This window comes from Petaurus breviceps, unplaced genomic scaffold, assembly GCF_028583685.1.
Source record: "Petaurus breviceps papuanus isolate PSGF00001 unplaced genomic scaffold, PetGlider_PUasm1.0 490, whole genome shotgun sequence".
NCBI lineage: Eukaryota > Metazoa > Chordata > Mammalia > Diprotodontia > Petauridae > Petaurus > Petaurus breviceps.
The window spans coordinates 558,163-577,971 of NW_027186352.1; the positions used below are offsets into that span (position 1 = coordinate 558,163).

At 48.4% G+C, this 19,809-nt stretch overlaps 1 protein-coding gene across 1 annotated transcript in view; it reads right to left on the minus strand.

Annotated features, from left to right (window-relative positions):
- Positions 1-8,421: 8,421 nt before the first annotated feature.
- ADGRA1 (adhesion G protein-coupled receptor A1) overlaps positions 8,422-19,809 on the minus strand; it is a 303,872-nt gene continuing 292,484 nt past the window's right edge. Inside the window, exons 18-19 of the mRNA XM_069101685.1 lie at positions 15,846-15,944; positions 8,422-12,140 (exon numbers count right to left, since the gene is read on the minus strand). Of these exons, the coding sequence (XP_068957786.1) occupies positions 10,913-12,140; positions 15,846-15,944 (1,327 nt within the window). The 3' untranslated portion in view covers positions 8,422-10,912. The remainder of the gene's footprint in view (positions 12,141-15,845; positions 15,945-19,809) is intronic.

Consider the following 19,809-nt stretch of genomic DNA (forward strand, 5'->3'; position numbering starts at 1 on the left):
CTAGGAGTGAAGAGCTTTGTGATAGCTGTTAACACTGAGCAGGATTAGTTTGCTGGGTTGGCCAGCCAGCAGGGCTTCAGGGGATGATAGGACAGGAGAAAAGTGAAGGATCGAGGAGAGAAGGAGTCTGTACTGGGGTTGAAGCTTGGCTCTTCGGGCTGTGGGGCCATCCCCAGGATGTAAAGAGACAGGGTCTTTGGCCTCAAAGAGTCTATGGTCTCCAAGTGGAGACACTGGGACCCTCCTTCCCATAGTGAGCACCCTCCGAATTCTCCTGTGGAGAAAGGAATTTTTGCCTAGGCTCAGGAACATGGAGTCAGGATTCTCAGTCTCTTACTAGCTACATGACTGCCATGGTTTTTGTCAGAGATAGGTGCAATAGGTTCCTATGGGGGAGGGTGTGGGGACGTTAATATCCCAAGTGTTATTAAGCACCTACTGTTTTGATTCATGGGCGTGAAACACATTTGTCTTGTTTGATTGTCTCCTGCTTGGATTTTGTTCTCAGTCTCATTCTAAGAACCATCTCTTACATACCTTGGTTTTGTATTCTTCATTACTTACCCTTCATATGAAATTCAGTTTTCAAGAGTAGCAGCACAATGATTTTCAAGGGAGCAGTGGCTTGGAGTCAAAACCAATGGGCGATTTTTCTAGTCTCAGACCTGGTGTCTTTGGGAGACCCTCAACTCTGCTGGGGCAATGGCTTCCTCAGCACCAGAGTAAGCTGTCCTCCTAAGGGGCATCATCTGCCAGCCCTACTGGCAGAGGATCTAGGCACTCAGACAGCAATGTTCCTCCCAAATCATATAAATTAGCTCTGGGATTCTGGGGACCTCCTATGCCAGGTAGAGGTATTGGGGGAACTCCACTGTATGTAAGAAAGCCCCACCTATCTGTCCAGTAGTGCTCAGTTAGTGATTGTCTCAGGCTGGATTTGAACTCAGGTCTTCCTGATTCTAGCCCCAGTGGTTTGGGCACTGTGGTGCAACCTAGTTTACTGGTTTAAATTTGAAAGGCATTGGAGTCGCTCCTGAGACTTAATTGGATCATGGACTAAAAATGTGGGCCATTGAAGTAGCTTTTTGGGACTTTAAACACAAAAAGAAGGAAACTGATAAATTGTAGAGTGTCTGGCACACAGTAAGCACTTAAATGACTCTAGATCAATTAACTAAGTGAATTCTTTAGCTATGGCAATGCAAGAACCAAAAATAGTAGCAAGTGACCTTCTGGCATATGATTCCTTTTCCACTTCTGTCCTGCCTATGGTGAGGTAGAGGAAAAGTAGGAATATAGGGGGCTAAATATCCCATGGTTTTCAGAGCATCTCTCAGTATCAGCACAATTGCTGCCACTCTCCATGTGGGAACCTTCTTTAGGGTCCATACTATTAGAGGGAGGAAAGAAACCTGGACATTAGGAGACAAGAGGAAATTAGAGCAACAAGCCTGGCTGGCTCATAGGTTCTCCTTGGAAAGCCACGTAAAAGCCTGGGCAAGGCTGTTTGGGCTCTGTGTCTGTAAAGATAGTATTAGCAGGCACCTTGTTTTACAGAGCTAAGACCCAGCAAGCAAGCTGTGCCATGAGCTTGGTATAACAACAATTCCTATCCCTCCCACTGCCATGCCTGTAACTACCTGCAAGTGAGCCAAATCAGGTGCCCTGCTGCTGCTTCCAGTCACTCCCACCCTGGTTCTGTGCCCTTCTGAACAACCACAAGGCTCAACAACGCCACTGACTTGGAGACCAAGAATGCCTGTGTGGTGGTCCAGTTGTCTGTGGTTTTCATGCTTAAAAAACCCTACCCCTGCCATAAGCAAGTGAGCCCCCTCCTTAGGAAGGAGCACTTCACTTGCGAGCTGTTTCCCTCACTTTGAAATTAAACTTCTGTTTGATTCCTGGTTCACCTGCCTGTTCTCTTCAGCTCTGGCCATCCACAGGTTAGAGGCTGGTTCAATATGGTTGACATGTCCAAAGCAAAGAAGAAACCTCACTGAGGGAATATTTGGCCATTTTGTTTTGTGGTGCTCCTAATAAGTGTGTGCAAAACATTATCATAACAGTGATTTTAGGCTGTTTGCCAACATTTTTTTACATAGGATAAGGAGGCAAGAAAAATTCTATGAAGGACTAGGAGAAACTTTCTAAACTAAGTCAACAGTTATTTGATATTCAGTAGGTTCCATGCCAAAGAAGGAATAGGGGATGATGTTGGAAAATGTGGAGTTAAGAAAGGAGAGAGAGCCAAGTCTTGAAGACTAAAGAACTCCATAACTACAAAACATGAATGCTTTCTCTGAGCAAAGCACTCAAAGACATGCATTTTCTTTAAATAAACAGGAAAGGACTCATCACTGCCACAGAATTAACTCCTGAATTGGCTTTCTGTGGACCATCAGACCACTAATTCATTAGAGAAAAGACAAAAAAAAATAGAAGAGAAGGAGCTAGATAAACCCTACTTGACTTATTACATAAACTGAGGGTGCCAAAAAAATCAAAAGTAGATGATGGGAAAGGCGCTGTTACAGACTCTTCCCACTTTTAAGGAGCTTTACCCAATGTAAATCAATGACCACAATGAGAAGACCCAAAGAGCCTAGAAGCTTTCATGTCTCCTTGCCAGACGGAGACTTATGGTGACTTAGAAGGTCAGCTATATTATAAAAGCCTATAGAAGAGGTTGGATGGGAGATTACAAGGAGGCAGCATCAATACAATCACATCTGAACAGGGAAAGTCAATCCCAGAGAAATGAAAGACTTCAGACTTTATCTAATCAAATCCCTTCATTTTACTGATGAAGAAATTGAGCATCAAAGAGATTGTTATTGATCCAAGATCATAAGGCAGTGAGTGGAAGGGGCAGGATTTGAACCCAGATTCTCTGACTGTGGAGCTGATGTGCCAGTCACTAAACTACACTGCCTCTAAGACAGGATCACATCATAAAATAATAGAAAGTAATGGAAGGAAAAGGAGCTTAAAGAAATCTTAGTGAGGTTAGTGAAAAACAAAGCCGAACAAAGGACAATTGGAAGGAGAACAACGAATGGATGAAAAATAGAAAAGAGCTGCCGAATTAAAACAAATCTTTTCAACATCAAAGGCAGTGGAATCATCACCCCAGTCACCAGGGCAGCGCATGAGGATGTGGAAATGGCACCGATGCAAACGACGATGGAGGATGACTGAACTAGAGCGGGGGATGTCTGTGTGAGAAGAGGCACAATGCAGAAAACACTGAAGTGTTGATTCTCAGGGTATCTGAAAGAGGGAGCATCCCCAAAGCATAAGGCAGATCAGAGAAACTGATGAAAACCAGGTGGATTGAAGCCTCACTAGCTGCCCACCTACCCATTGACCTTTCCTTTTTCTGCTAAAATTTAACAAGGATAATCTACACATACATTAAGGGCATCATTGATGAAATGGTGAGAGAGGAGCCAGGGGCACTTTGACAAACCAACAAGCATTTATTCAATACCTGCAAGGTTCCTATCAAGCTTCCCATAACTGAACAAGGTGCATGCATAAGAACTGGCATGACTCTGCAGAAGACCACATCTTGATGGTAGCCACAAAAGAGACTAACACGATGAGAGAACAAAGTGCTCCCCATGCCCTCGCTGAGGAGCTGGTTTGGGTAGAGCCAAAGGCCACCTTCACGATTCTCCAAGCTGTTCCCCAAGCAGGTGCCAAAATCATACAAGATTTCGTGAAAAATGTAACGCACTGTTCAATTACCTCAAGATGATGAATATCAAACAGAGGAACATGCTTTGCTCTCATGGAGGTTGTCCATCACAGACTTCAAATGTAGAGGGAAGTGGTCCAGATGTCTGATTGTGGATAGCACTTCTAGAACTGCATCCACGTCTGAAACACTGCAGAACCTTCTAAATGATATCCACAACCTATCTCCCGAGTTTGGCCAAATTGTCCACAAGGGAAAAACCAAGTAGATAAAGAATGTGTGTCATCTAGATGAAAAAAATATATAATTGGATGGACAACCCAAGCAGTGAATCTACCAGTGCACAGATATTGGACAGATGTTGCTTCTCTCAGCTCCGATCAGAGTATCTGGAGTGCACCGTCCTACGAATGGTGATACACTGGGCAGTATTCACAGGATGGTGAATGGTATGCTCAGGGATATTAGGACCATGTTATACAAGGATCAGTTGAAGGAATTGAGGGTGTTGAGTCTGGAGAAGAGAGGAGGAGAAAAGAGAAGAGAAGAGGAGAAGAGTAGAAAAGAGAAGAGAAGAAAAAAGAAGAGAAGAGGAGAGGAGAGAAGAGAAGGAAGGTTTGGTGGAGGAATATGAGAGTTAATTAAGTATTTGAAGGACTGTCATTGGCAAGGGGCATTAGCCTTGTTGTCTGGCTCCAGAGGGCAGAACCAGGGGTACTGGGGAGATGTTGGAAAGAGGCAGATTGAAGATTAATACCAGGAAGCACTTCCTAACCATTTATTCTTTCTGTAAGTACGATGGGCAGCCATGAGAGCTGGTGAGTTCCTCTGCATTGGCATTCTTTAGAGGTAGTGTGATGCCCACTCTGGATATATCAAAGAGTAACTTCTTGGTCCCAGTTTGCCTCAGGGGTCCCTTCCTACCTAAATGTTTGTGCGTCTGCCTTTGATTCTCAAGCCGGTGCTCCTACTAAATCAGATCACACAACTTCTAATTCCTGTCAGTGTTTCATTAACCATCCAAACCTGTTGGGGGGAAGGCAGGCATGAGATTTCACACACTAGTGCAATTTTGTCAAAACAGATAAAGGGGTTAAGCCTGTCCAGCCACCACAAGCCTGAAAACCAACTAGCACCTCTCTGCTACCTTTTCCTGACAATAGCCTTGATGTAGGAGTGAAAGTGAAGTTAGACATTTCATAGTTGTTAGCTGCATGAATGCATTCTAGATTCTGCTCCATAGGGTGCTTATATTTGATTAAGCCAAAAACAAATTTTGCTTCCAGATGAGCATACAGTCAGAGTCTTTTCCCTCTCCTATCCTTTCTCTGTTTTATCATACTTCATGGCTTCTCTCTTCCATTATATTGGAACCTCTCTGATGGGAGAGTGTCTGGCTACACTTGGGCTTAGCCTGGACAAATCATTGCTGGCAGTTGCAGTGAGACTTATTTTCCAAACGGAGCAATTGCAAAGTGGAATAGCCTGCCTTGGGACATCCTTATGTAAAGGAAGTTTGGGTCCTTGGAAAGCTAGTGTGGACATAGGAATTCCTGCCCAGATCTGGACTAGAATAGGTAACTGAAGACATTATGTTTGGAATCAGGACCTGGGTTCAAATTCCAGTTCTGCTCATTACTACCTATATGTCCTTGGGAAAGTCATTTTATTCCTCACACTTTCCTCCTCTATAAAGTGAGAAGATTGGATTCAGTTGCCTCTAAGGTCCTGTCCACTCCTAGATTTCATTCCTTCTCAAGTCTCTCATGATTGCCCCTTCCCTCACCTTTTCACCCCCAAATCTTGCCTATTTCCCTGAAAAAAATGAGGTCATTTCCAAGATCTCTCTTATCCTCTCCTCCTCATCTCACATCACCAAGATATCTTCCTCCACTATGTCATCCTTCAAACATGTCTCACAAGAAGTAGTAGGTATCTTCCTTGACAAGGGTAAGCCCTCTTTGCGTCCAAGTGACCCCATTCTAACTCATTTCCTTTAGCAGATTCTCTCCACTATCACTTCCACTCTCTCCAAGACTACTGGCTGCTTCCCTGCTTAAAAAACTATCCCTCCTTAAGAAAACCTCATGTAATCCTCCCTAACCTGCCACCTAGTGTTTTTTTTTTTTTAAGCAATCGGGGTTAAGTAGCTTGGTCAAGGTTACATGGCCAGTTATTTCTGGGTGCGGTGCTGAGTATCTGAGCCCGGATTTGATACAGGTCTTCCCAACACTGGAGCCGGTGCTCTTACTCGCTGAGCCACCTGGCCTCCCAGCCAGCTATAGTTCTATATCTCTTCTTGTCTTAGCTAAATTCCTTGAGAAGGTCATCTGCACTCAATGTCTCTCCTTCCATTCTCTCTCTCTCTCTCTCTCTCTCTCTCTCTCTCTCTCTCTCTCTCTCTCTCTCTCTCTCTCTCTCTCACACACACACACACACACACACACACACACACACAATTGGGGTTATGTGACTTTCCCAAGGTCATATAACTAGCAAGTGTTTGAAGTTGAATTTGAACTCAGGTCCTTCTGACTTTAGGGCAGGTGCTCTATTCACTGTGCCACCTAGCTGTCCCTCTCATTGTCTTCTTAACTCTTTACAGTCTGGTTTCTGACCTCATCATTCTCCAAAACTGCTCTCTGAAAACTCACCAACTTTCAATTGTTTAATCCAATGACGTTTCCCAATTTTCCTCTTTCCTGACCTCTCTGCAGCCTTGGACATTGTCCGTCACCTTCTCCCGTGTATTCTTTCCTCTCTTGGTTTTTGAGACTCTGTTTCCTCCTGGTCCTTTCCCTGCTTTGAAGAGCTTTGCAAGCTCTTCACCCAGGTTATGCCCCAATTGAAGAGTGTCCCCGCTGTGTCCTGGGCTGCCTTCTCTTCTCACTCTCTGGCATTTTGCTTGGTGATCTCACCAGCTCTCAGGGACTCAGCGATCATCTCGATGCTCATGATTTTCAGGTTGACTTCATCAGCCACTATCTCAAGCAACAGTGTTGTGTCTCCAGCCACCTTTCAGACATTTCAAATTGGGTGTCCTGTCAACACTTCAAACTCAACATTCTCCCAACTGACCTCATTATCTTTTCCCCAGTCTCTCTCCTCTTTCCCACTCTCCTATGGGGAAGAGGGCACTGTCATCCTTCTAGTCACACAGACTCACAACCACAGCATCACTCCCTGACTTCTCACTCTCTATTAGCCCAACTCTCACATTCAATTCGTTGCCAAGTCCTGGCAATTTTACCTTTATGACACAACTTCTATGTGCCTTCTTCTTTCCACTGACCCTGCCAGCACTGATACAGACCCTGGTAATCTCAGAAGATTATTATACTGAAATAGCCTGCTGATGGGTCTGTGCGACAGTTCTCTCCCCACTCCAGACTATCTTTCATTAAGCTGCCAAAGAGATCCAGCCACTCCCCATCACCTCGAAGATTCCATATAAAATATCTATCATTTGGTGTCCAAGGCTTTTCACAACCTGAGCCAGCAAGAAGACTTGACAGCCTTCTCACAACTTACTCCTTCCCATGTTGTCTATGATCCAGTAGCACTGGCTTCCTTGCTGTTCCTTTCTATTCCTTTCACAAGACACTTCCTCTCCTGACTGCTCATATCTGGAATTCTCTCCCTCCTCATCTCTGCTTCCTGGTCTCCCTCTATTCCTTCAAGACTCAGCTTCAAATTCCTTTTGGGGGATTTGGCTAAATAGCAAGTTGGTCATTTGCACCCTCCCCCCTCACCTCCAGTGCCTTCTCTGGGATTATTGACATTTCTGCTTTATATATCTTGTATGTGAATAATTGTTTGCACAATATCCCCCCCCACCCATTTTACTGTGATTCCTTGGAATCATGGACCCTGATACTTAACACTTAGCACAGTGTCTAACAACTACTAAGCATTTAATCAATGCTCATTAATTGATTGATCTATGATGATCTGTGACCTTTGAGGGCCCTTACAACTCTAAGTTTCTAAAAAATAATCTATGATTTATATTTGCAAGAATGGCTAAGGAATGGAAGTTGAGACAATGCCTATCAATTGGGTAATGGCTAAACAAGCTATGTTATATGATTGTAATGGAAAATTATTGTGCTATGAGAAATCAACAGGATGCTCTCAGGAAAACCTGAAAAGACTTATATGAACCGATGAGAAGTGAAGTGAGAAGAGGCAGGAGAACCTTGTACATAGTCACAACAATATTGCATGACGAAGAATTGTGAATGACTTAGTCCTTAGCAACACAATGATCCAAGACAAGCCCAAAGGACTCATCATGAGGAATCATCAGATTGTTCACCATCTCAGGGAGGGAAGACTAGACTTTGGAACTCAAAACTGAAAAAAAAAACAATCAATGCTTAAAAATGTTTTTACGTGTAATTGGGAAAAAATGAAACATTTTTCAAAGGGGCTTGGATGTGTGGAAAATGTCTGAGATTTCATCAATGTGAGAAACCCCTAGTGTGGGAGTTCACTTCACCAGTGCTGAGTCATCTTTGACATCACTGAAAAGCCTTAGGGTAAACCTTCTCAGAGAGGTCAAGTGACTTAAGCAACCCTTCACTTCTAGCCCTGAATGACAGAAGCAAGGCTAAAGATGGTGTGAGAATCCCTGCAAGCCTGCCCCTCCCCAGGGATCCCCCAGGCTGGCCCTCAAGCCTTTCCCTTAAGTTGCTTCACATCAAGTCATTTGACTCTGCTTACATTGTAGACTTTTATTTTCTGAAAATAGAATATGCCAACAGAATATTTCATAACATCTTTTCGGCATGGACTCCTCTAGGCTAAATCCTTATTTAAATACAATACAATTTGATATTGAATGTTCACTCTCAGTGTGCAGGGTTCAGTCATCTGGGGAAAGTAGCACCTGCTTCTTTTCTTGGGAAGTGGGTTAAGCCTGTATCCTGGCCGCACTTGCCCTCTGCAAAGTCACAACACTGGTCAGGAACAGCATGTCGAGGATGTCCATTCAGCCCCCCCCCTGGGCACCCATGGCAATGGGGGCAGGGATGGCCATAAGGGCTGTCACTTTGCATAGACGGGATAGACTGGTCCCTACGGTGGGTGACAGGTCTGAAGGAGAAGAAATCCTTCCTGGGGTGTAGGGCAGTGGTCCATGTCCTTTCTAGGGACTGTCATTTGGGATTTGTCACTGTTCTGGGAGGCAGAAGAGACACTTATGAAGGAAAGACTACACAAAGCATTGTGCCAGGCAAACACCACAGAACACTGTGATACAGCTGGTGGGTAACTCTCAGGGAATAAAGCTTCCTGCTCCTTTGGCCTCAGCACAGGGGGCAGTGATAGGGGATCCAGAGTGGTCTAAAGCAGGGTGCTTCCCCTTAAGTGGGCATCTGGCTGCCTGGGGGATAGGGTGTATGTACCTAGCGGCTAGGGCACAGCACAGAAGTCCACCTTGATACTTGCATCTCACTCTGAGTGTTGATTCCAGGAGTCCAGTTTGTCAGAGATTCTCCATTCATAGACATGGTGAGGACAGCTATGCTCCGGGACCCATGGGAACCTGATGGCAATCTGGATGAGGCAGGCTGTAATGTCAGGGCAAAGTTGTGTGTGTGTGTGTGTGGGGAGAGGTGGTGTTGAGAAAATTTCAACACAACTTTTGCCGTGTGTGTGTGTGTGTGTGTGTGTGTGTGTGTGTGTGCATTACTAGCGATATGCTCAGAAGGAAGGGGCAGGTGAGGGCCCTAACCCTTTCTAGTTGCTATGTCCTCAGGTTGCACTGCTGTGGGTGGACAGCTCCTCCCTTTTGACTCAGGCAGAGTTCAACCCTTGCCCTTCTAGGCAGAGCCAGCCCTCTTTCCAAAAAATTGATTGTCATGGACACAAGTACACCCTCGGAGAAGTCAATACTTTGTGCCCAGATTTTCACGGGAATTCAGGGAAGATGACTCTAAATATCCCCCCTCCCCGTCCAATTTTAGAATGTTCTACAAATGCCCGTCTAGGAAGGGATCCCTAGCTTCAACAAGGTAGGGGCACTCAAGTCTCTGAGAAGAGGTCTGGAAATTCTGCAGAGGAGTGACTTTCTATATTAGAAATAGTATTCATCGCTGAAATCTAGCCCAGTTCTTTGAAGATTGAAATGGAACTGAGTGGGTCTACACTGCTCATGTGCTCAGCCATTCCAGCTTATTTTTACACAGTTGCAGAGGATGAATGTGGTCTTTAATGAGTGAATGACAAAAAACGTGCTGCCTGGACCTGGGCAGTGATGGCCCTGTGGCCCCTGAGCAGCTCAAAAGTATCTACTGGACAAGGAACATTAAGCTGGTCTAGACACACAGCACAGGGTCACAGACAGTTGGGTGTTCATTAAAGTGGGTCCTTATCAAAGAGGCCAGACAGACATTAAAGTGGGTCCTTATCAAAGCTGTTCTGGAACCCGCAAGGCTCAGTGTCACTGGGACAATGTGTGCAGGACGGACTTCCCGGATCCACAAGGCGCAAGGGACTGACACCAGTAGGCTGCTAGGGCTCTGCGACTGGCATTGTCGTTTGGTGAAAGACACATTGAACACCAGAAAACAGCGAATGGAGCCACCCTAGAGGCTTCGTGCAGGAGATGGCCAACGAAGTCCTCTGGGCTCGACAGACATACTGGACCTGTCCCTTAGCCGCTCCTGGGGAGGGGAGGCAGATGGAGACTGGCGGGGAGGGGCCAACGAGGGCCGCGGCCGAGTCATAACCTTAGCCCTAGAACCTGGGTCTGGAGGCAGCATCGCTCTCACCGAGGGGCCTCTGTTTAGAAAACCCAGGACCTTTGTCACTTTGGATCAGGGCCAAGGTTGAGGCGCGGAGGAATGAGTGAGAAGACAGGCTCAACTTAGCTCGCCAATGAAGGGAATTGGGAGGCCATGCCTCCTCGGTGAGTGTATGGGGGAAAGACGAAGGACCGGCCGGGTTCCGGGAGGGCGTCGAGCCTCTAACAATCCCTCCTCTCGGCTGCGTCTTCACTAACTCCCGTCTCACTCTCGTCTAGCCATTTTCTCAAGAAAGCCAAGCCTTGCAGCTTCATCACTGCGCGCCCGCCCATTCTCTTCTCAAGAACGTGGTTGGAAAGACAGAGGGAGCCCAGTGCAGCCACGAGAAGGCGGAGTTGTCCAGCCGACCAAGGAGTGATCGGCAGGGACCAGACCCCCTTCCCAGCCCTGCTTACCCCACGCATCACACAGTCGTTTCATTCCTCCATGGGCCCGTTTTGATATTTCCGGTGCTATCGGGGCCGTACACCATGGCTTCTTCCAGATTCCCCGTGGGCAGCCCATTGTGGTTGGCCGTGTTACATGGTAGCGCCTGTGTCCGCGTGTGCATTTCAAAATGAGCTGCGTGGGGCATGACCTCCCCCTCGGACATTTGGGCACAGCTGCATATGACGGTGCTGGCGTCACTGCTTTCGGGCTGGTTGATGGTGGGGAAGGGGTCGCCCTGGCCGCAACAGGACCGGTGGTGTCCGGGCTGACCCTCGTGTGTACTGTGGGGACTGTCCGTGTGGGAGCTGTGGATGCTGCCGCCGTCCAGGCTGGACGGGATATGGTAGGCGTACTCTCTCTCCGCTGCCGCTGCCCGGTGCCGGCTGAAGTAGCGGGGCTTGGCTCTGCTCTTCAGACATCTGTGTAGGTGCGTGTTGGGCCGGAAGGCGTCCTCCCTGTGCACGTGGATGTGGGCCTCGTCTTCCATTAGCTGCTCGCAGTGCATTTTGGCGCAGCAGGGGGTGACTGGGGACAGGCAGTTGACGTGGTTCTGGGCCGCATGCAGGTTGGTCAACTTGCAGTGGCCGCCTGGGGCATGAGCGAAACCCCCGGCTTTGCTCAGACACGGGGAGTCCTGGAGACAGGGGGTGTGGATCTGAGCATCGCCATTGACATTCACCTGGGCGCGGGCGTGGACCTGCATGGCGTAGGCGTTTCTCCGGGAAGGGCAGCAGGACCACCAGCAGTGCCAGACGTCATCTCGCTTGGCACAGTGGTGAATCAGAATGAAGAGCCCCAAGGTCACGCAGAAGGCTCCATAGAGGCAGCTGAAGATCATGTCCAAGAAGGGGCCCTGCGACACAGCAAGGGCCCCGAAGGTCCAGGTGGCCAGGAAGAGGAAGAGGGTGAAGGCCGCCGCTCGGAGCTGAGCCTTGAAGGAATGCTCATTCTCCAGGAGGGAGGCGGAGACCATAGAGCAGGCAGTGGGGGGGCCCGCTCCAGGGTCCCCCAGGTGACCGTGGCTGGTCTCTGGGGCCGCCAGTCTCTGCTGCTCTTCCCTCCTCTCCTTGAGCTCATATTTGCGCTCCGGATGGCGCCTCAGCTGGACATAGGTGCAGAGAAAATAAATACAGGTCACCAGCACAATGAAGGCCACGGGCCCATAAAAGGCCCCCAGGCTTGGCTCCCAGGCCATCCAGCAGCTGCGGAGGAGAGAAGCAGAGTTAGGACTGCCATAAGAAACCCCGACAAGTACCACTCCCTCCCCCCATGTGCTGTAGGGCCCATGATCCCTTGCAGTAGACTCATAACAGCCACGAGATAGGGAGCTGCTGGGGGGGAGGGGAGGAGATGAGTATGGAAAGGAAAAAAAAAAGACATCACGCTTTGCCTTGAGACACCCCAGTCTACCATTAATTCTCATCCCATGGTCATGGGCTCAGGTCTGATGATAACTGAGGACTGGGTGTGGGGAGGGGACAGAAGTGAGTCAAAGCAGCACCCCTTCCCTGCCCCCCCAAAGCAAACCCTACCAGGAAATGCTGCTAATCCAGGCCTGGGCACAGAGGCTCATCTGGTGCCCAGGGAGGGAGTGTTCACAGTCAGCTACTGCACAGATAGACCCAAGAAAGGGCCTTGCCTGCCTGGCTTCCCTTCATGGCCTACTTCCCACATTTTATAGTTATTCTCTGGCTTTGGGATGACAACCATCAGCAGAGGACTTTCGGAGTACCAAGAATTCCCTGCTACCACTGCCCTGCATTGAGACAATTGAACTCTGGACTCTGAAGAGTAGGAAAAGGAGAAGATGGAGGAGGAAGAAGAGGAGGAGGAGGAGGAGGAAAAAGAGGGAAAAGGCGGGGGGGAGAGGGAGGGGAGGGGGAAAGGAGGAAGAGTGGGAAAAGGGGGGGGAGGAGGAATTAGAGGGAGGAGGGGGGAAGCAACAGGGGAGGAGGAGGATAAAGGAGGAAGAGTGGGAAAGGGAGGAGGAGGGAGGCAGTAGAGGAGGAGGAGAGAGAGGGAGAGTATGAAGAGAGGAAGAAGGGAAGGAGTAGAAAAAAGAAGAAGAGAGAGAGAGAAAGGAGGGGGAGAGGGGCAGAGGAGTGAAGAGAAGGGCAAACTTCTTCCTGACTACAAGCACAGAGCATTCCCAGGGCAGTCTCAGCACATAAGTGTTGGAGGGGACCCCAGAAAGAGGACAGCAGAAAAGAGGGCAAGGGACTTGTCCAGGGTCACACAGTCATCGATGTCAGTGATGAGTCTCTGGCCTCCCGACTGTTCATCCAAACTCTTTGCTGTCCCAGGCTAGGAGGTTGGCATGGGGTGCCCTGCAGATGGGCAGATACCTTATCAGGGCATAAAGCATTCTCATTCTGTAGGGTGTGGGTCTCAGCTGTGGTGGCATTTTCCACTTGGAACTTGTGCCAGTGTCCCACTAGGAAATTCTATGTCCAAGCTGGCTGTGGTCCTCATGGAGTGATCAGTTTAGTCTGGCCCTGTTCCAGGCCAAGTCAGTGGGACCATCCAAGAACCTGTAAACCCAGACCAAGTCCTCTGAAAACTTGACACAGCCCCAGCACCACCCAGTGCAAGCTTCTGGACCCAGGTTCATGCGGTCCCAAGGGCTGCCTGGAAACAATATGCTTTGATGTCCCCCCCACAGCGTTCTCTCTTCCTTTATCATGGATACTTTCAGCCACTTAGTAAGAATGATTCAAATCCAGCCTGACCCTGGGGAAGTCACTTAACCTCTGCCTTCCTCAGGCCATTGACAAGCCAGAAAGCAAACAGAAAATGGTGGTCCACAGAGTTTCTCTCTGACTTGATGATGTTCTCTAGAACACTCTGGGCATAGGAAACCACTCGTCAGTACTTTTTCCATGACTGGAAATCTCCTTAAACTACACCCACTCTCATTTAACTGTCTCTGTGAGGATTCCCTAATGTTCTTTGTCCTTCCTTTTCCATTTGGCAGACCACACTGGAAGCCTACTTTTGAATGGGAGACAGACAGGACACTGATTTCCTTGGTGATGACCTAAGACAGTTGTGAAGAGGGATGTGACATGGAAAGAGACAAGCCCCATCTTGGCTGGCTCTTCTTTGGCTCGCCTGTAATGCTGAACTCAGAATAGGGTCTTGCTGAAAGTGTGATAAATGAACACATGGACCATTAGCTACAGAAACGTCAGTGGCTGCAGTTTCCCTTGGCCAGTCTGTACTTGTGCCTGTGCACAGAGGAAACGTACAGAAGGGATGGGAAGTTTTCAAGACCTCCCCACATGTCTAGTTCTTGTTATGTTTAATTGGATGTGATTCACGAAGCCCGAAAGGTCAGTTGTTAAATTCCATGCTAGTAGTCTGATCCTCTGTTCTCCACCTGTTTTGCTGACATTTATCTCACCCAGATCTTTTCTGATGAGCATCCCCAAGACCCTGCAAGGAGGGACTCTTTCCTGCTGCCTGAGGGTCCAGATTCCCCTGTGCAGAACCTGTCTTTACCCCCTCCCTTGCAGGACCTAGCTCTTCTGGGTTCCACACCTCTTGGCTTCCAGCCCCTGGTTTTCATACGTATTTTTTTGTCATGTCTCTTTTTTCTCTTCTTCATGAACATTCCAAATGCACTCCAGTATCTAACTGTCCAAGAAGAGAATGGACTGCTTAGGATGACCCTTGAGATGTCAGTTTTCTTTAAAAACTGCAGGGACCCCTGAGGCCTTGCAAGCAGAGCAGAAACTCCTGACTCTGCTATCCATGATCCAGCAACATGCAGATCTCATATGGAGTTGGTGAGAAGTGACTATCCTCAGTCATGTCCCTTCCAGCCTGTCTAATGACCAGAAGTCAACCCTCCCCATCCTTTTGCGATGGAGCAAAAACAGCATGGAAGCAGTGAATTTTCACCAGTGTGGTGTGTGTGCATGCATGCACACATGAGTGCATTGCTCATGTGCGTGGGTTGTATGTATTATACACATGTGTAAGAGCATGTGCACGCACAAGTGTGCTGTGTATATATGTGTAAATATATGCGTGTTGTGTGCATGAGTGTTGTATGTATATGTGTGTATTGTGAGTGTGCATATGTGTGGTGTGCATAAGTGTGTTATGTACATATGTGCATATGTTGCGTGCGAGTGCATATGTCTGCATGTATGAGTATAGTTATTGTGTGTATATGTGTGAGTGTGCATACGTGTGTGCATAGTCTGTTGTTTGCATGTGTGTATTGTAAGCATGAGTGTATGTGTTGTGTCCATGAGTGTGTGAGTCCATAGTGTGTTGTGTGTAAGCACATGTGTTTTGTGCATGAGTGTGCATGCATGCGTGTGTGTGTGTGTGTGTGTGTGTGCATGCACATGGCCCTGAGAATGGAGCTTGGGCAAAGTTTCTGGACAACACCTGATGGCTTCCTGAAGTCATCCAGGAAGGAGCCAGGACTCTAGACTAGTGAGTTGGATGTGCCCACTTTCCCTCTTAGGCTCTTTCCATCCTGTCCCTGCTGAGGGCACATGTCTCCAGGGGAATCCAGAGTCCTGCCCCATTCACAAGATGCCCAGTATGGCTCTCCATGGCACCGAGGTTGGCCTTACTTGGGCAGTCCTGAGCACAGACAGGATCATCAACCATCTACTCCAAGCCCCTCATTGGACAAGTGAGGATGGTGGGGCATACAGAGGGTCAGCACTTGGCCCAGGGTCACAGAGCTAGTGAGTGTCTGAGTGAGATTTGAAATCGGGTCTTCCTGACTCTGGTCCCTGGGGCACCAGTATGGAGATAAGATGGTACCATAGACCAGCCTTTTTGTTTCAGACTAAATTGAAATGCCTCCTCTTCCCCAGGCACTAATTGTAGGATCTTCTCATTATGACCTCCAAGAATCTCCACCCTACCGATGTCATACTCACTATGGGGCACCATCGCTGTCTGGTCCATAATTTTTGATGTTGGTCGCAGCTGTAATTCCACAGATAATCAAAGGGACGCCTCCACTAATCAGGTAAAATCTGTCAAAAGAGAAAGGTTCACATTTTATTCTCTGGGGGAAGGGTCAGACTGGTGGTGTTCTCTGAGCATATCTACAGAGATCTTTTCCAGTAAACTCTTTGTAGGGCTTATGTCTACACACAATGCCATGTGGTGTACTGTGGCCCCCCTAGAAGCAGTGGCCCCAAGGGTTCCATGCACCCCTTGGAGCAAGGTGGCAGTGGATGGGGGAGGGCCCTAGGGAGGGGGCTTTGCTAGGAGTATCAATTGTTCCTCCAGGGGACACGGAACATAAGGAAAGAATCCCAAGGGTGGTGGTGGGGAGGGTCCCAGGGGCATGGTTATGTGTGTCAGGGTGCTCACAAGCATGTGTACCTGTGTGTGCAAATGGACAGTGCTCCGACAGGATGTGTGCTGTTTAAAATGCTGCAGAAACACTGGGTATTACCAGTGTTTGTATAAAACTCCCAAGGAAATGTGCATGCTCTGAAAAAGACTGGCTCCAGGAAAGTAAAGTGAGCACACCTCTGAGACCTAGGTGACACTCAGGGCTCCCGCAGGCAGAGAATCAGCTTTGTAAGAATGGGAAAGCCTGTGGATGCAGCTGAGAAGCCTGACTTCAGTCAGGTTCTGGCTGGGTGACTGGGGAGAGCATCATTGCATAGGCCTTTCTCTCTGCCAAAGGTCTATTGACAAATAGTGAAGGGAACCTGAGATCTTCGGATGAGCTTGAGGTACCAGGTCCGGACTGAGGGCACCTGAGGGCACTTAGGTGAGACTCCTGAACCCCTGGCACTGATGCCTAAAGGGCTGTGGAGAACTGAGGATGTACAGGCTCCAGGCCTGGGGGAAGAACTCTAAGTTACAGGCTTATTGGTCTATCCAGGAAAACCCTTTCAGCCCTGCCACGCATACAGTGGCCTTAACATTGGCTGGCCTCTTGAGAGAGCTTTCAGGGTTAAAAAGCACTTTGTGGACAAAAGCTCATTGAACCCTCCCAGTCATTGGTGAGATGGGCAGGACAAGTGATAGCTCCATTCTACAGATGGGGAAATGGAGACTTGCCTAGAGACACAACTCCTGCAAAGTCAGGCTTCAGAGCCGGGTTCTCAGACCAGTGAGCAGGAGGCAGCTCCGAGGGATTCAGTGACCATCTCTATGCTGTTGCTTCCCCAAAGCATTTAGTCAGCTCTAATATGTCTGCTGACATCCAATCTCACATCTCCTATGGTGCTGGACATGTTGAGGGTTAGATGTCTGCTGTCATCCAGATAGAGATGGCTGAAAGGCTGCTGGAGATGCCAGATTGGAAGCCAGCAGAGAGACCGGAGCAGAAAAGGGAGATTTGAGAACCCTCGAATAGAGATGATAATTAAATTCATGGGAGCTGGTGAGATCACCCAGTGAAGTCATCTAGAGAGAGAAGAGGAAAGGACTCAGGACAGAACCCTGGGGTACCCATGGTTAGAGAGGATTCAGCAAAGGAAACAGGAGGAGTGATCAGAGGAGCTATCTAGGAGAAGAACCAAGAGGGGAGAGGGCAGGAGGGAGGAAGAGAGGGAGGGACACACACAGAGACAGATAGAGAGAGACAGAGATAGAGAGAGAGACAGAGACAGAGAGACACACAGAGACACAGAGAGAGAGAGACAGAGACAGGAAGAGACAGACACAGGCAGAGACAGATACACAAAGAGAATGAGAGAGAGACAGAGTCAGAGAGACACACAGAGACACAGAGAGATAGACAGAGACAGGAAGAGATGGACACAGGTAGAGACAGAGACAGAGACACAAAGAGAACGAGAGAGAGCATCAACATTTCTGGGGGTTGGGAAATCACAAGGCAGGGGAAGAGGGCTACCCCAAGAGCCAGAAGAGCTGTGTCTGAATCATTCCTTGCCTCTTATGACTTGTGTGATCTTGGACAGGTCACTTAATACAAGAGGGGTCTCATCTGTAAATTGAGGGAATGGGCTGCACACCCTCTTGGGTTCACTCTGGATTTACATCTATGAAGTTTCGATCCTCTAAATGCACATAAACCTTTATGAATTGCATACCAAACCAATGAAGGGCAAATCTGGGGGCGAGGAGAGGCCCTGTTAGAAAAATCAGGAGGGGCCTCATGAAAGAGGTGGCTTGAGGTAAGCTTTTGAAGGACTGGAGGGCAGGGGAAGACAGCCTGTTTAGAAGCAGCATGGTGGCATGCTGTATGGGAGAAATAGCCGGCAGGCTAGTTAAGATATTAGAAGTTTCCTCCATAGGGGAGCATTGTGTAATAAGACTGGGAAGGTGGGGTGAATGGGTCAAAATGTCCCAAAGAGGACTTTGCCTCTGATCCTGAAGAGAGCAGGGAGTGGGGAGGGGCTTCGTGAGGGGAGGCACAGTAGAGATCTCTCCTTTAGAAAAAAAACCCTCTGACAGTTGCCTGGAGGCTGGTTTGGAAAGCGGAGAACCTGGGGATAGGAAAAGTCCTGCACTTGTTCAAGTGTGAGGCAATGGGGGCCTGCCCTGGGATGTGGGTGGAGGGATGCTGAGAGGCTGGAGGATGAAAGGACAAAATTCAGCACCATTCTGGCTCTGTGGGAGGAGTGTGAGGGCGGAGCTGAGGATGGGGTCTCTTGACCCAAAGGATGGCCATGCCCTTGACAGGACTGGGAAGCAAGGGGAGGGTTGGTGGGGATCACGAGTTTTGGGTTGGAGAAGCCTGCACATCATCCAGTCTAAAATGTCCAAGAGGCAGTTGGAGATTTAGGCTGAGCTCAGGAGGGAGTTCATCATGGCTCTGTGGACCAAGGTAGCACCTGTGTGAGGTGGGGGTGGATTGGATACCAGCAATGACGTCAATGACAGTAAGGGCGACAAACATGTATTTAGCACCTGAAGATCTGAGAAGGGCTTTTCATCATATCATCTCATCATTATATCATCATTACCTCATGACAGCTTGTGAGGGAGTGGCTGTGATGGCTTCTGCCTTTCAGAGAAGGAAACTGAGGCAGAGAGTGCCATCTCTAGCAAATGTGTGAAGGAGAGCACAGAGAAGGAAGAGAAAAGAAGCCAGGACAGAAAGGGCATGAGATGGACTCTAATGATGAGCTAGCCAGGGGAGAGAGAAGGGAGGAGGAAAACCAGGAGAAAACCAAGGGCTGTCAGGAAGATGCAGAGAGGAGAGTGTTCAGGAGGAGGAGGAGGTCAAGGGTCAAGGAGGAGGGAGACCTGGAAGAGGCCACTGGCTCCCATCATTGAGAGACTTTCAGTATCCTGGCAGTTAGAGAGCCAGTTCACTGGGGAGTTAAAGGTGGAATCCAGGTGGCCAGTACTTCCCCAGGATGCAATGCCTGAGTTGAGCCTTGGTGAAACCTCAGGATTCCCAAGGGTGGAGTGGATGAGTCAGAACTAAGAGGGCACAAAGAAGGGGAATGGGGAGTCCAGGAAGGCCAGAACAGGAGGGGCTTTAAGAGCTAAGCTGAGCTCGGGCTTTATCCAGGAGGCACTAGGGATCCATGGAAGGTCCTTGAGCAAGGCAGTGACATGGTCAGTTTTGGGAAGATTATTCTGGTAGTTGAGTGGTGGATGGATTATAGAGTGAGACAGAATGGAAGTGGGGACATAAAAGCAGAAGCAACACTAAGAGTTGATGAAGGGTTGACATAGGGTGGTGACTGTTTGAGTTGGGGGTTGGGGAAGAGAAGGGAACAAATACTGTTTAAGCACCTATTATATGTCTGGCATTGGGCTAAATGCTTTACAAATATTATCTCATTTGATCAGAAGGATGAGAGATGGCTATTTCACCATGGAAGTTTCATGGACATCTAGCAGTGAGGGTTTTTCCTTCCTTCCTTCCTTCCTTCCTTCCTTCCTTCCTTCCTTCCTTCC